The following is a 14,603-nucleotide window of genomic DNA, read 5'->3' on the forward strand; positions in this document are numbered from 1 at the left end:
AACTGTGGCATAAAACAAGATTCAGTTACTCATTAAATTACTCTAATAGCAAAACACACACAAAACACCAAACGAATAACAAGCTGAGCACTTTACTTCACCAACTGTTGAAGCGTCACAGGCGATCTGTTCAGGTGTGATTTGTGGGCAGGAAACATTTATAACTCTTTTTCACAAATAAAATGTAATGGAGCATGACATTCGAAATCATTCCAGAGATAGTGATGGTGATGCTTTCTAATTTCCAGGCAGTGCTCGTGGTGTTTCCAGTTATCAGGTTGTCCTGGAATCCAGTTTCTGAATCCGAAGGGACGTTGTCCTTCCCACAACCATTTTCCTTCTAGGTTGAGATCAGTTCCACCGAGCCAGTAATTCTCAGCTGCAAACAGAAACAGGGAATAAGTATATAAACTAAGGGACAAAAGAAACTTATCAGCTGATGTTGTGCCTCATAACGAAGACATATGAGAGAATTATTGTTTATTATACAAAATTTAACCATTTTCCGAACATGAAACATCACAAAATCAAATGCTACCCCATCACAGATCATTCACAAGATGTGTTTCGAGTCACATTATGGAACATCCCAAACCTTCAGTAGCGTTGTGACGACCCCCTGAATCGATACATGCCAAAACACGTCTCCCCATAGATGACGAAAATCGCCGGATGACGTCTGCAGGAATTCTGTGCCACAGATCCTTGAGAACTTGTCAGAGCTGCTGTCAGTTTGCTGGTGGAGGTTGCCGTTGTCTCAACTGTCAATCAAGATGCTCCCAGAGATGCTCTATCGCATTCATATCCGGTGATTGTGTTAGCCAGGGCAATACGTTGATGTTCACGTTGATGAAGTAGTCTTGTACGAGTCCGGCAGTATCCGGACGTGCGTTGTCTTGTTGCAAACCTCTCATCTGTTGACGCACTAATGGTAACAAAACTGGTCTGAAGGCTTTGGCTTTTCTTTTGAGCAACTCTATCAAATTTCCATGAAGGATGACAAGTCTGCTGACCACAAATCCCACCCCATACCATGACACCGTCACCACCAAATGGGTGCACCTTCTGAACGCTGTTTGGAGCCCGTCGTTCGCCCCGGCATCTGTAAACACGCACTTGCGTATTATTTCGGACCATGGCGAATCGACTCTCGTATGTAAACAGAACTCTCTCCCAAAACCGTCGCTGTCAGCGATGTACACTTCGAGCCTACTGTAACCTGCGTTTACAGTGTTGATGGGTCAAGGTCATTCAACAAAAGGGACGCTGAGCTCTGATGCCAGCCATACGGAGTCGTCGTAGTACATTTCGTATGCTGATGGGGTGTCGCTGTGATGAATCTGTTTCGCAGGTCTATTGCCCGATCTAGCATTCTTCAACTGGCGGGGTAACCCTTGGTCTACTCGTTCTTGGACGGTCTTATGTCTGGCCTGTCTGTTGGTAATGGCTCAATGAGTGCCTGCAATTGAAGACTCTTGCAACGTGACGTTGTGAGGCCACCATTTCTGCCATTAATGGCTCTGTCACGTTCGGCTTGTGAACGTCATTTCTGTGATGTTCATTTTGATACTGCATGGTTGCACTGTTCCAAATCTGTATATCTGCAACAATTGTGCCCGGCTAAGTCAGCAAAGTCGGTTTATGCTGTCTTTGGAATTGTTCCTGCAAGCACGAACGTCATCTAATGACGAACATATGCGTTTTGGCGAATATTTTCATTTCACTTTATGGCATTTACAAGTGATGCGTTTCTTTTGTCCAGTAGTTTAGATATCAATACATAAACTTGTGTCAGGTTACGTTTGGGCAGCGGTATCAATCACATATAACGTCACCACTAGAAACTGTCAAATATGTATGAAGATGTATCAGAATTACACGTGCACGTGCTGTTGATCACCTGATTGTCTGGTTCAGACTTGATTATTTACATAGCGCCGCCATGTACCTGGAATATTGCTGAGTGTGGTGGTTATGATTCTTTAAATCAAAATATAATGAAACTGAGTTCATTTCTCTCATAACCACGAACCCGCTTCGGTCGGTCATTGCAGTTCAAGTTTACGTATGGCCGTGGATGAACTTCCCATAAGCTACTACTACTACTACTACTACTGCTGCTGCTGCTGCTGCTGCTACTACTACTTGAGTATGTGGACCATTCGGCTGTATGGTATTCACATTATGATGCGAGGAATCTTAGAGATCTATTTCCCCGCGTGAGTGGACATCTCATTATTAACATCCTGAGGCAAGACGTGTAAATAACGAATTGCTTTTGTGCCATGGGAGATATATGGGATTGAATCAATGTTGATACAATAATAATGGGTGTTTTGAAAATGCATTACCACATGGACTTCATTCAAAGCAAAGCTGATCGGTCAGTTATCCCATTTGTTAGGTGACTGGAGTATGACTTGAAACTTACAGCTGTACACTTTTCAGTCAGTAGTGTGTGATTTGACCCTGAAAGCCTTCCTGAAAAACGTCAAGGTTTAAAATGACACCCGATGCACGTGTAGGAGGCTCCCACATTGTGCACGTGCTTCCCATGCATTGTGTTTGTGTGTGGTGATAACGTGAAATGATGCTGCATACACAAGATGAATGTCATTGTAACGTTCCTCAGTGGGTTTTCTTTTCTTTCAAAGTTCAGGTTCCCCTAGTGTTTTTGAAGAGTATATGTGAATTTAGTACTTTTAATATATTTTTCAGTATAATCTCCAATAGTTGAAGGAATGGTGTAAATCCAGCTAGTAACCATGGAAACAAAGGTACTGTAAGTCCCCATGGACCCTAGTATGGTGATCTACCTTCAGTTGTTGGCGGTCTATAGTCCTTGTTTTATATCGTATTGCCCTCTTTATTTACAATGTTCTACCTTTCAATGCTAGTTTTATGTTCATATCTATGGTTACCTTGTGTTGTTACTCTCCTTCAATGACAGGATTTTACGTTTTCAATTTATTGATTTAAATATTGATGGAAATGAAGTTGTTCTCGTCAAGATATGGCTGCAATATTGCCGATTTGACGATAAATTCTAACTCACTCACCCACTCACTCATTAAAGTCTCACCTTTACCGTGACGGAGAACATGTCCTCTGATAAACGAATCCTCATCTCTGCTTTCAATTGTCGCCAGGTGGCTTCCCAAGTATTGACAATAGCCCTGAAAAATACACTCCATTACTTGAACAGAAAGCAGAGGAAGTTCCTTTCATCAGTACATCTCTTTATTACAAAAACCCTCCTGGGTACTTTGTCAGTTAAGTCTACCAACATTTTCATTGTAGTATTCTTGTTGTTGTCAATAAACAGGATATATCATGTGCCGGGTGAGATGGGAGGTATCGCGTGCTACTTTTTGACCTCCTTCAGTTTACACTTTCTTTCTTTCTTGTTTAACGCGGCACTAAAGAGTATTTGAGCTATGTGGCGGCCCTATGAATAATCGAGTTTGGACAAGACAATCCTGTGATGTACAGCTTGAGAATTGATCAGCCCAGTTGGGACAGGATGCCAAGTGTCTGGTATTGAAATTCCGCTGATATACCAAGACGTGAAACTGCTAGTTATTGCATGGATGATCGTATAGTCTTATAGTACCTCTAGTTATTGTAATATAATGGATCATTTGGTCGTTCCCAAGCAGCAATGAAAGAAATATGGAAATATTCCAGCTGCAAAAAGACAGATAATTGACTGAAGGCCACAAGGACCTGCTGATACTTGGAACCAGATAGATACAAGGACAACCAGCGTTGGACTTCCGGGTCGCCGATTATTTCGAACTCTGGTTTCTATAGATCCAATTCTAAACTGTATCTTCAAAAGTGGCCAGAACATATCAACCTGCATTGTATCAAACCAATTACTTGTGGTGACTTGATCATTTGAAGACCAAAGGGATAATTGTTTAAGGTTCCTTCAAGCTTGAATGTGTGAAGAATATACAGGTGCCTAGAAAACTTACATGCGCCTCCACAAACGAGCCTTTCACCACTGAGAACCAATAGCAGGACCGCCGGTAATGAACAAATCCTAACGGACATCCTGCTAAAACAAAAAATTACAATTTAGTAAATGGTTTTACTTCATGATTCTGGAACTGAAAGTTTCAAGAAACTCAAGAGAAAACTAATGCATGATACAACCCTTTCCGTTTCACAAGCATCAGGTTTTGGTTGGAGGGCTAGTACAACACAGCCATCAACTGGAATGTTCTATAAATGTAGTATGTATGAGAGGATAGAAGTATTGCATAAAATAAAAGTGATTTGGAAACAAATTTGAAGCAAAGCACTTTGCATGAAAGCTGATGTCATGCACATTACTTAATTTTAGCCTAAAATAAAAGGACAAAGTATTGATGAACATATCTGGCTATATCACGAGATTGTATTTCTGAATCACTATCTAACTGAGGTGATACCAGGGACTCGCAGAAAGGTGAACATATCCTGCTCCAAAGATGACACACGTCACAACCCATGTAAAATTAAATCAATAGTTCAGCTGAAGAAGGAGGACAAAATCTTCTCAAACGACTGCATGGCCCAGAAAAGCCATGTAATGGTAATGCCAGATAGGTGCACCTCACCCTATTAAAATACAATCAGGGAAGAAAGAGGTACTTACGGTGAACATGGCGAGACAAAACGTTCTCAACGCTTCCTGTAATAGAAATGTGCACAAATGTCTACAAACAACCGGTCATAAAGAGGTGCAAGTGATGAAGTACACTCAAAACATTCTTTACTCTCACATCAACACTGAGTGAGTGAGTTAACATTTAACGTCACATCGGCAGTATTGCAGCCATATCGTGACGAGAGCATTCTTAAAAAAGGAATCTATGTATATGATAAAAACCTGTCGCCGAAGGACAGTAAAACAACTAGAATATCACAATAAGAAGTAAAACTAGCGTGAAAAGTTAAAACTAATATTCCTATTCAGACAATACAATATAAAAACAGGCTATATCGATCACCAACAACTGAAGGTAGATCACCATACTAGGGGCCATGGGGACTTACAGTACTTTTGCTACCTGCATGGTCCCTAGCTGGATTTACATCATCCCCTCAGTTGATGGTGATTGTAAGCAAGATTAGCCACAAATTAAAATGACACATATTCTACGGCTAAGACAAAATGGAAGATCAAATTTGACTTCAAATGTTTTGGGACTTACGTATCCTCTCAGGAGGACAATAATTTTACAGTGCTTTAACCCCCCTCGAGGATACAGCCACTAACACTCTAAGTTACTAATTCAAACTTCCAAGTATAAAATATTCATCTATTTACAATTCATTTAGCAAATCTAATTCTTTTAAAAATGCAATAATTAAATGAGAGCTAACAGAATTAAAAAGATCCTTCAAAGTTCGTGAATTAAAATATTTATCCCTTGTGATAGAGTATTCAACACAGTCAAGCAGGACATGCTTGACTGTGATTCTTTCATCACAAGGGATACAAAACGGAGGATCTTCACCTTTTAATAAATACTCGTGAGTATACCTCGTATGGCCAATGCGACATCGTCGTATAATGACCTCCTCAAATCTGGACTGACAACCCAAGTAAGTATAACCGATATAAGGTTTTATTTCATGTAATTTATTTATACCCACTTGGGTGTCCCACTTCTTCTGCATCAGATCACGGATATAAGATCTTATTGCAGCTTTATAATCTGAGTATGGAATAAGAAGTGGTGTCACAGATTTGCTGAGTGCTGCTTTAGCAGCAAGATCGGCCATTGTGTTCCCAGAAATGCCAACGTGACTAGGTAACCAACAAAGAACAATGTCGCACTGGCCAGTAGCAAGATTATTGTACAATTCAATAATTTCTATTAAAAGTGGATGTTTACAAGAAATATTTTTAATAGCCTGAAGGCAAGAGAGAGAGTCTGAATAGATTATATACTGTTTATGTTTAGGGTGTCTTTGAATATATTGAAGAGCAGTTAATATGGAGTTTGCTTCTGCAGTAAAAATAGAGCTGTTATCGGGAAGTCTAGAAGATATTGTTCTCGATCCAATGACAGTGGCACAAGCTACTGCACCACCGTCCTTGGATCCATCTGTAAATAAGGGTTTGTAATTGCTATATTTATGTTTTAATTGATTATATTCTTGTTTATATTGTAATTCATTAGTTTCTGATTTTTTAAATGAAGTTAATGTTAGGTCAACTTGTGGCCTAACCAACTGCCAAGGAGGAGAAGAAAGGAGACGGGAGGGAGCTATGTTTTCCAACTCAATTCTGGCGGAAGAAAGAAAGGGTTTAATTCTGTGTCCTAGAGGTGAAACAAGAGAAGACCTCTTGTCATACAAATTTTCATACAGCGGATTGAACACACAGTCATAGGCTGGGTTAGATTTATTAGAATATAGTTTAGTAATGTATTGTAAAGACAATTTTATACGGCGTTGTGAAAGAGATGATTCATCAGCCTCAACATAGAGACTGGCAACAGGTGAGGTTCTAAAAGATCCAAGACAAAGTCTTAGACCTTGGTGATGGACAGAATCTAATAGTTTGAGGCTGCTTTTACAGGCTCCACCATATACAATGGAGCCATAATCAAGTTTAGATCGTACCAATGATCTGTATAAGTGAAGGAGGGTAACTTGATCCCCTCCCCACTTTGAATTTGAAACAACCTTTAACAAATCTAGTGCCTTCAGACATTTAGCTTTAAGGGATTTAATGTGTGGCAAGAAGGTTAAATGAGAATCGAAAATTAAACCCAGGAACTTGGCCTCCTTTACAACCTTGATGGGAGTGCCATTTAAAGATAGTTCAGGGTCCTTATGCGGCTTATATTTTCTACAAAAATGTATGCAATTAGTTTTGGATTTAGAAAATTTGAAGCCATTTTCAAGACACCATTTATTTATTTTGTTCAAACATAACTGCAGTTGTCTTTCAATAGTGTGCATATTTTTACCACGACAAGAAATATTAAAATCATCCACAAATAATGATCCATCAATTGAATCATTTAAAACCTTGGATAAACTGTTGATCTTAATACTAAACAAAGTGACAGACAAAATACTACCTTGAGGGACACCCTGATCCTGATTATAATGATCAGACAGGGTAGAACCTACTCGGACTTGAAATTGCCTGTCTTTTAAAAACTCTGATATAAAAAGAGGCAAACGACCTCTCAATCCAAATTCATGTAAATCCCTCAAAATACCATGCTTCCAGGTCGTATCATAAGCTTTCTCAAGATCAAAGAAAATTGATACAGCATGTTGTTTATTTACGATTGCATTTTTCACGAAGGATTCTAAGCGTACCAAATGATCAATGGTACTGCGATTTTTCCTGAAACCACACTGAATATTTGTAATGAGATTATTGGTTTCAAGATACCAAACTAATCTATTATTCACCATACGTTCCATGGTTTTACAGACACAGCTAGTGAGAGATATCGGTCTGTAATTCGACGGATCTGTATGATCCCTGCCAGGTTTTGGTATTGGGACTACAATGGCATTACGCCACGAAGGAGGAAATGCTCCAGACGTCCATATTTTGTCAAATATATCTAAAAGTGTGACCAGACATGGTTCAGGCAAATGTTTCAGTAGCTGATAATGAATATTGTCATCACCTGCTGCAGTGTCATGAGCTTGGTCAAGAGCTGTATATAACTCATGTAATGAGAAAACTTCATTATAATCTTCACCATTATTTGATTCGAAATTAAGTTTTTTCTTTTCCTGTTGTTTCTGATATCTCTGAAACTCAGGGACATAATTTGCCGATGAAGAATTTTTGGCAAGTGTTTCGCCAATTTTATTTGCAATATGAGACTTGTCAGTAATTAAATTATCACCATCTTTGAGATGGTGAACTGAAGATTTAGAACCTTTACCTTTAATTCTTTGAACCATGTTCCATACCTTGGACATTGGCGTGCGCGAATTAATCCTGGAAACGTAGTTCCTCCAAGATTGCCGCTTGTTGTGTTTGAAGGTACGACGGGCTTTCGCATTGAGGATTTTAAACTTATTCAAGTTGTGGACAGTTGGATGATAGCGGAAATAATTTTCCGCCTTTTTCCTCGCTTTTCTGGCTTGCCTACAATCGGAATTGAACCATGGTTTCCGTACATGTGGAGCAGTAGAAGACCTAGGTATACACTCATCAGCTATTTCATTTAAAGTGTCAGAAAAAAGCCGAATAGGATCAGTTACTTCACTGAAACACTGCGGCCGTAGTTTAGATGTGCATAACATTTCAAATAACGACCAGTCTGCCTTGGAAAAATTCCATCTTGTATAAGATGGAGAATCAGATGGATTAGTTGCTGTTAAGATAGTTGGAAAGTGGTCACTTCCACAGAGGTCATTGTGGACTGACCACTCAAATTCATTTAGTAGAGAAGGGTCTGCAAGAGACAGATGCAGAGAAGAGTAGGCGCCAGTTGCAGGGTGCAGATAAGTGCTTGAATCATCATTGTATATACACAAGTCATTATTGGCTATAAAATCTTCCAGTATTTTACCTTTAGAGTTTGTGTTTGTACCACCCCAAATCGGGTTATGTCCATTGAGATCACCCATTAAAATACAAGGTTTAGGAAGTTGGTCATAGAGAGCTTGAAGATCAGACTGCTGGAGTGCTGAAGAAGGTGAAATATATAAAGAGCATAGTGTAAAGGTAACGTGAAGAGTTAGTCTCACTGCAACAGCTTGGAGACTAGTTGTGAGTGTTACAGGACTATGGATAACATCCTGTTTTACAAGAATTGAAGACCCTCCGGTGGCCCTATCACCTGGAGGTGAAAAACAATTATATGAAGTGAACTGACGTAGATCAAAAGCGTCTGTCTCCTTCAGATAGGTTTCCTGGAGACAGAAAGCGGATGGTGCAAGATCCTGGACAAGTAGCTGTAACTCGTTGAAATTGGTCCTTAGGCCTCTACAGTTCCACTGTACAATATTTTTGCAACGGATTATCGTTTGGGCGGGTTGATTGGGGATCTACCCCGTACTTTTTTTGAGGGCGACAAGCTGTGTGCCCTTGATTGGACGTTTTCGGACACGTCCATGTCCTCAAGTGATCCGTATTTATTATAAAGCTTAATTCTGTTTTCAGACCCTTTTGGGGCTCTGCCACTTTGCTTTTTTGAAGAATCAGGCATAGGTTTAGTTTTTCCTTTAGGAATTTGTTGGACATTTGACAAAGATTGAGACCTTGCAGGTGGCTGTGATGATGAATCCGAAGCTGGCCCTGATTGACTTTGCGACATGCGAGGAAGTAGCTCAGCGGTCTGAGTAGAAATAGCGGGTGAAAAAACCTCTGTGGAATCAGTGTGCACCCAAGTCAAGTTTGTTTGAGCAGCTGAAGAAGACGTAGAAGCCTTAGAGGATGGTTCAGATGATGGTTTTGTTTTAGAAGCATATGTTTCTTGTGGATCGCATCTTTGAACAAGTTGTTTCGCTTCGGCAAAGCTGATATTTTGAGTAAATTTTAGTTTGTTTATTTCCATCTGGTACTTCCAAATCGGACACTCTTTTGAGAAAGACGAATGGTCTCCTGAACAATTGGTGCATTTCTTGTAATTACTGTCACAATCTTCTGTTGTGTGGGTCTTCTCACCGCAGTGAGCACACACAACAGACAATGTGCAGGAATTTACACCGTGACCATACTTTTGACACTTGAAACATCTGAGTGGATTAGGAATAAACGTTTCCACTTTGATGTGACAGTAGCCGGCCTTTATTGATTTTGGAGCCGTTGGAGTGGAAAATGAAAATAAATAGGTGTTGGTTTGTTGGATCTGGTTGTTTCTTCGGGTTGTGAAACGTTTCACAAATAACACACCTTGGTCCTTCATCTCTGCAGCAATGTCAATTTCCAGCATATCCGCAAATAGTCTATCACGGTCTCTCACAATACCTTACTAGTGTTAAGAGTACGGTGAGGAGAGACTGACACTGGAATGCCTACAAATGATTTTGTTGAAAGGAGATTGGTTGCCTGTTGCCTCCTATTACACTCAACAAGCAAAGAACCTGTTCGTAAACGTCTAACGTTTCTAACATCACCTGCAATGCCCTGTATGCCTTTTGATACCGCAAAAGGGTTCAGCTTTAACGGAGTGTTGTCAGTGGTCTCAATTACAATAAACCGTGGCCAGTAGTCAATGGATGTGGACAGTCCTTGGTCTTCAACATCAGGATCAGTAGTATCAAGAGGACGTTTTGTTTTTTTGAGGGGAGTTTCGTAAGCCATGGTAAGTTTATATTGTTTCATCATCCGAGCTCCCCACCCACCACGGAGTATCACAAGGACAATGCTAAAAGCAGGCGGGTTTCCTGCCTGCAGCACCAAGGATACCCGGATGGTATACTCAAGCAGAATAACACAAAAGTATTTATTCCACTTGATTGGCCCATGAGCCACTGCCTTCTGGACATAGGACTCTAGGCAAGTTACGAAATTTGAATTGTACAATCGAAATACAAATGAATCATCATGAAGCCAAGACAAAAAATTACATATTTTCTCAAATTTGTGAACAACATTTACATGTACAGGGCTTAGCATGACCAGCCGATTGGTTGAACCGGGCCAATTCAACCACCCGTCTAGGTGAAGTCAGGGCCAAAGTGGTGTGTTGAGCAATAGGAGCAATAGTCCTGCTCCCATGCTCTCAACCACCAGGATCCCTTCCTCCACCGACACAGGGCCGCAACCCACGGCAAACGGGTTGGTGGACCAAATATCCCCCCGGGTCCACTACGGGGGTGTTGGCGAGCTCTTGGCGTTACCCAGCACCCACCACGAGGAGGTGGCTCGCCACGGGTGCCCACATCAACACTGAGTGATTTAATATATGTCCCACTTTTTCTATCACAAATGTCCCCATGGACCCTATTATGGTAATCTACCTTCAGTTGTTGGCGATCTGTAGCCTGTTTTTTCGTATTGCTTTGTCCAAATAGTAATATCAGCTTTTAACTGTCCACGCTAGTTTTAATTCAAACTGTGATATTCTAGTTGTTTTACTGTCATTCGTTGACAGTTTTTTTGCAATATACGTACAGTCCTTTTAGTTATTAACTGTTCTCGTAACGGCTGCAATATTGCCGAGGTGACGTTAAGTATTAACTCACTCACTCAATAATGACGTTCCCCTACTTTTGTTTAAGAGAATACAAGCAAACCTATGTGTTTTGAGCAGCTTACTGAACATGAATTACATAGACATCAATGCGCTGTGCACATACCACGGATACCAAGAAGCTTCCTGTATTCGAAACAAAGATGACGTCAAAACGTGTAAGGCGTCAAAGCACGATGTCCACCCTGGACACCTTTAACATCGATGCTGACGTTTCCAGAGGAGCAGCAAACACTTGCAAAGGGAAGTAAGTGATTGGAGAAGAGTCTCCTCACCAAGAAGTCACATTTCTCTCTCCCTCCAGATGACAGTAGAACAAGTGTCTACTGGCACAGAAATTTATGAAAGGCATGTAGAAGTTGAACAAACATGAATGCAGGACACGTTTGATGGATACCAACTTCTTTGTATTCTTTATACGGCGTTTCGAGCTAAATTGTGCACCTTCATCAGGTGAATGTTGAGCCAGTACCAAACGTGGATATAATTACATACAGGTATTTGTTGCAGACTTGTTTGGTGTCAAACAAAAAGTGAAGGGTCAGCTGGCATGCGGCAGGATGGTGGTTGACAGTTTTGAAACACATTTCGTTCACCACTACGTTGTCATGTGGTCAAGCTCGCTGACAAGGTTGACGCATCTTATCATATCCCACCACATTTCAACGTCATTACAACCATTTCCAGTGACGTGCGCCATGCCGGCTGTTTTAATGGGTTTTCTAAGATAGTTGTAATGCAGTGAGTGAGTTAATATTTACCATCACATCGGCAATATTTCAGTCACATCTTGATGAGAACATATTTGACATTAGCATGCAATGTATGGGGTATAAAAACCCATCGACGAAGTGCAGTAAAACAACTCGAATATCGCACACAAGGGAAACTAGTAATGAAAGATAAAGCTAATATCACTGTTTGGCCCCCTTACTGAATAAACACACACGTACACACACACACACGCGCGCGTGCGCGCGCACATGCATGGGGGGGGGGGGGGGGGGGGGCGCACTGGCCCTTTATACACATACTTAGTATTTCTTAGCTTTGAATAAACGTAGGAAATGTTTGCATCCAGCTGGTCTTGTGTCCACGTCTCTGAACAGCTATACCTCTGCGTCCATTCCGTCACGTTTATGGCGCTTCGTGTCATTTTGTGAATACATCTGTCATGTATGACAATACCATATCAAAACTGGCTATAGGTCACCGACAACCGATGGTAGATCACCATGCCTAGGACAGTTGTAATGTATAACGGGACATGTTGCAACCACTTTAAGCGGGTCTTCAACTTGAATAAAATATCGTAAACATGGATGACTCACAGTGGAATGGTATGTAATAAAGAAAATAGTTACCTCCATAAACGGTGACCACAAAGCACAGTAGGACTGAAAGGGACCCAACTTCCATGGTCGTTGATACAGCAGCATAGAACGCCGCGTCTGCAGAAGGTTCGAACACCCGACTGTTATATGTGTTGCTGCAGAAAAATACTAGATCCGACGTAGATACAACTGTTACCAAACTGTCATGAAGTTTACAAGAACGAGGTGTCAGCAATCCAAACGTAATCAATCATTTTGCGGGACAAACCAGTTAACATCTGGCGTTCTCAGGTATGTGGGTGTGAGTAAAAAATCTAATTGGACCGTGATAATGTGGGTGTTTAGAAAAATTGGTATGCACGTCGAAAGTGAGATTGTTTAATCAAGCAATCTGTGAACTCTCAATTGAGATTTCGTATTCACCTAGCATGGTATTATCTATATACATGATACAACTTTGGTTGGTATGTTATTTTAGCATGATGCAACTAACGGGATCGGGTGGTCAGGCTTGTTGTCATCGTATTCCTGCTCAATGCACCGACACTAATGCTGTCCGTCACTGTTATTTACAGCTTGTCGCCCTATAGCTGGGATATTGCTCAGTAGGGCGTTAAACAACAACCAACCACTCACTCGGTCTTGGCCGTTTGTATTGAAGGGATTGCTTACCGTATACCATTGCAAACTAAACATTGAAAAGTAAATATATTAAAAACGGGACATATTATGTACATTAGGTGGCTAATTAATTTGAAAATATCTGTAGTTTTGCGCTGAATTCGCACTCACATCTACAGTCTACCTTAGACGATCTGCTTGTTCTTTCAGCAGAAAGATAAGTAAAGTACATTTAAACCACCAAGTAACTATACAACAATATTTGAAAATTCATAACAAGGGCCTTTGTTTGTTTGCTTTTGTTTTTGTTTTCTTTTTTAAAAGCATATACATTATGTTACAATGAATGAGAGTATAACAGAAAATAGGAAAGGCACATATACCCTTTTCCACAAGACAATTTCAATTCACATCTACCTGTAGTGAAGTCTAAAATGTAGGAACGATCTCCTTTTTTAACCCCAGAATCTCTGCTTTTCTATACGCCAGCGGTTGTCTGTCTATCTGTCTTTTCTGATCTATCGACCAAGTGATTGTCGGATCTGTTTACAGATAGTGACAGGATAGTGCAGTGCTGTGCGACGTCAAGAACCTCTAGATTCAGCCAAACTGCAACTACTGCAACGCTGGAGAAGACAAAAGTCGGTAAGGTGATCTGATATTCAAATCAATTATAGCAGTTATATGTGGATGAATTCTGATTCCAAATGGTGGAACCAGACTTTCCAGATTAGTAAAGTTGTATCCTGGATTTGAAAGATTTGTATTTAGAACAAATGTGCATATAATTTGTTTTTGATTTTGAAAATTTGAAACCATTCTCATTTGCATATTTTTGGATTTTGTTAAGGCAGTGTTGAAGCTGCCTTTCTATTGCGTGCATTCTCTTACCAAGACATGAAATACTGAAATGATTCACGAAAAGGGACCCATCAACACAACTATATAAGACGTTAGCGGGGTTGTTGATTTTGATGCTAAAATAGGTGACAGACAAGATACTGCCTTGAGGTACCTCCTGATCTTTTTGGAATTAATCAAACACACGTACCCACCCGTACTTATCTCTTGCTTAAAAATTGAGATATGAAATGAGGTAATCTGCCCCTCAATCCAAATTTATGTAAATGTATTAAGATACTATGTTTCTACGTTGCGCCATACGCTTTTTCTAAGTAAAAAAAGATGAACTTTGGTTCTTTTGGAAACCACGCTCGAGGTTACTATAGTCTGTGTGCAGTGAAAACGTACCGATGAATTTTAATTTAAATAAAAAAAAAGTAAACCATATAAAGTTAAATTAAGAAATCGAAAATTTAAGTCTCATAATTATAAGAGTGGATAAAATTAGTTTCACAGCCGATCATAGCCTCAAATAGTTATTTTTAGTTTGTATTACAAGGGAGTAAGTGCAGTAATTGGAACAATGTAACAAATGCATGAAGCAAATGACCGTTAATTTAGACCT

The 14,603-nt window shown here is 40.1% G+C and overlaps 1 protein-coding gene across 2 annotated transcripts; it reads right to left on the minus strand.

The window, feature by feature from the left end:
• Positions 1–78: 78 nt before the first annotated feature.
• Positions 79–13,102, minus strand: LOC137259824 (perlucin-like). Of its 2 annotated transcripts, none has more exons than XM_067797444.1 (5): positions 12,545–13,102; positions 4,646–4,681; positions 3,981–4,060; positions 3,083–3,176; positions 79–379 (listed from the first exon to the last, which is right to left on the minus strand). In XM_067797444.1, the coding sequence occupies exons 1-5, from the start codon at positions 12,597–12,599 to the stop codon at positions 159–161; spliced, it is 486 nt and encodes a 161-aa protein (XP_067653545.1). In that variant the 5' UTR covers positions 12,600–13,102; the 3' UTR covers positions 79–158. The 2 variants fall into 2 exon arrangements, with proteins under 2 accessions (XP_067653545.1, XP_067653544.1); XM_067797443.1 differs by having other exon boundaries at positions 3,981–4,063; positions 12,545–12,675.
• Positions 13,103–14,603: the final 1,501 nt, after the last annotated feature.

Source organism: Haliotis asinina, chromosome 13 (genome assembly GCF_037392515.1).
Source record: "Haliotis asinina isolate JCU_RB_2024 chromosome 13, JCU_Hal_asi_v2, whole genome shotgun sequence".
Lineage (NCBI taxonomy): Eukaryota > Metazoa > Mollusca > Gastropoda > Lepetellida > Haliotidae > Haliotis > Haliotis asinina.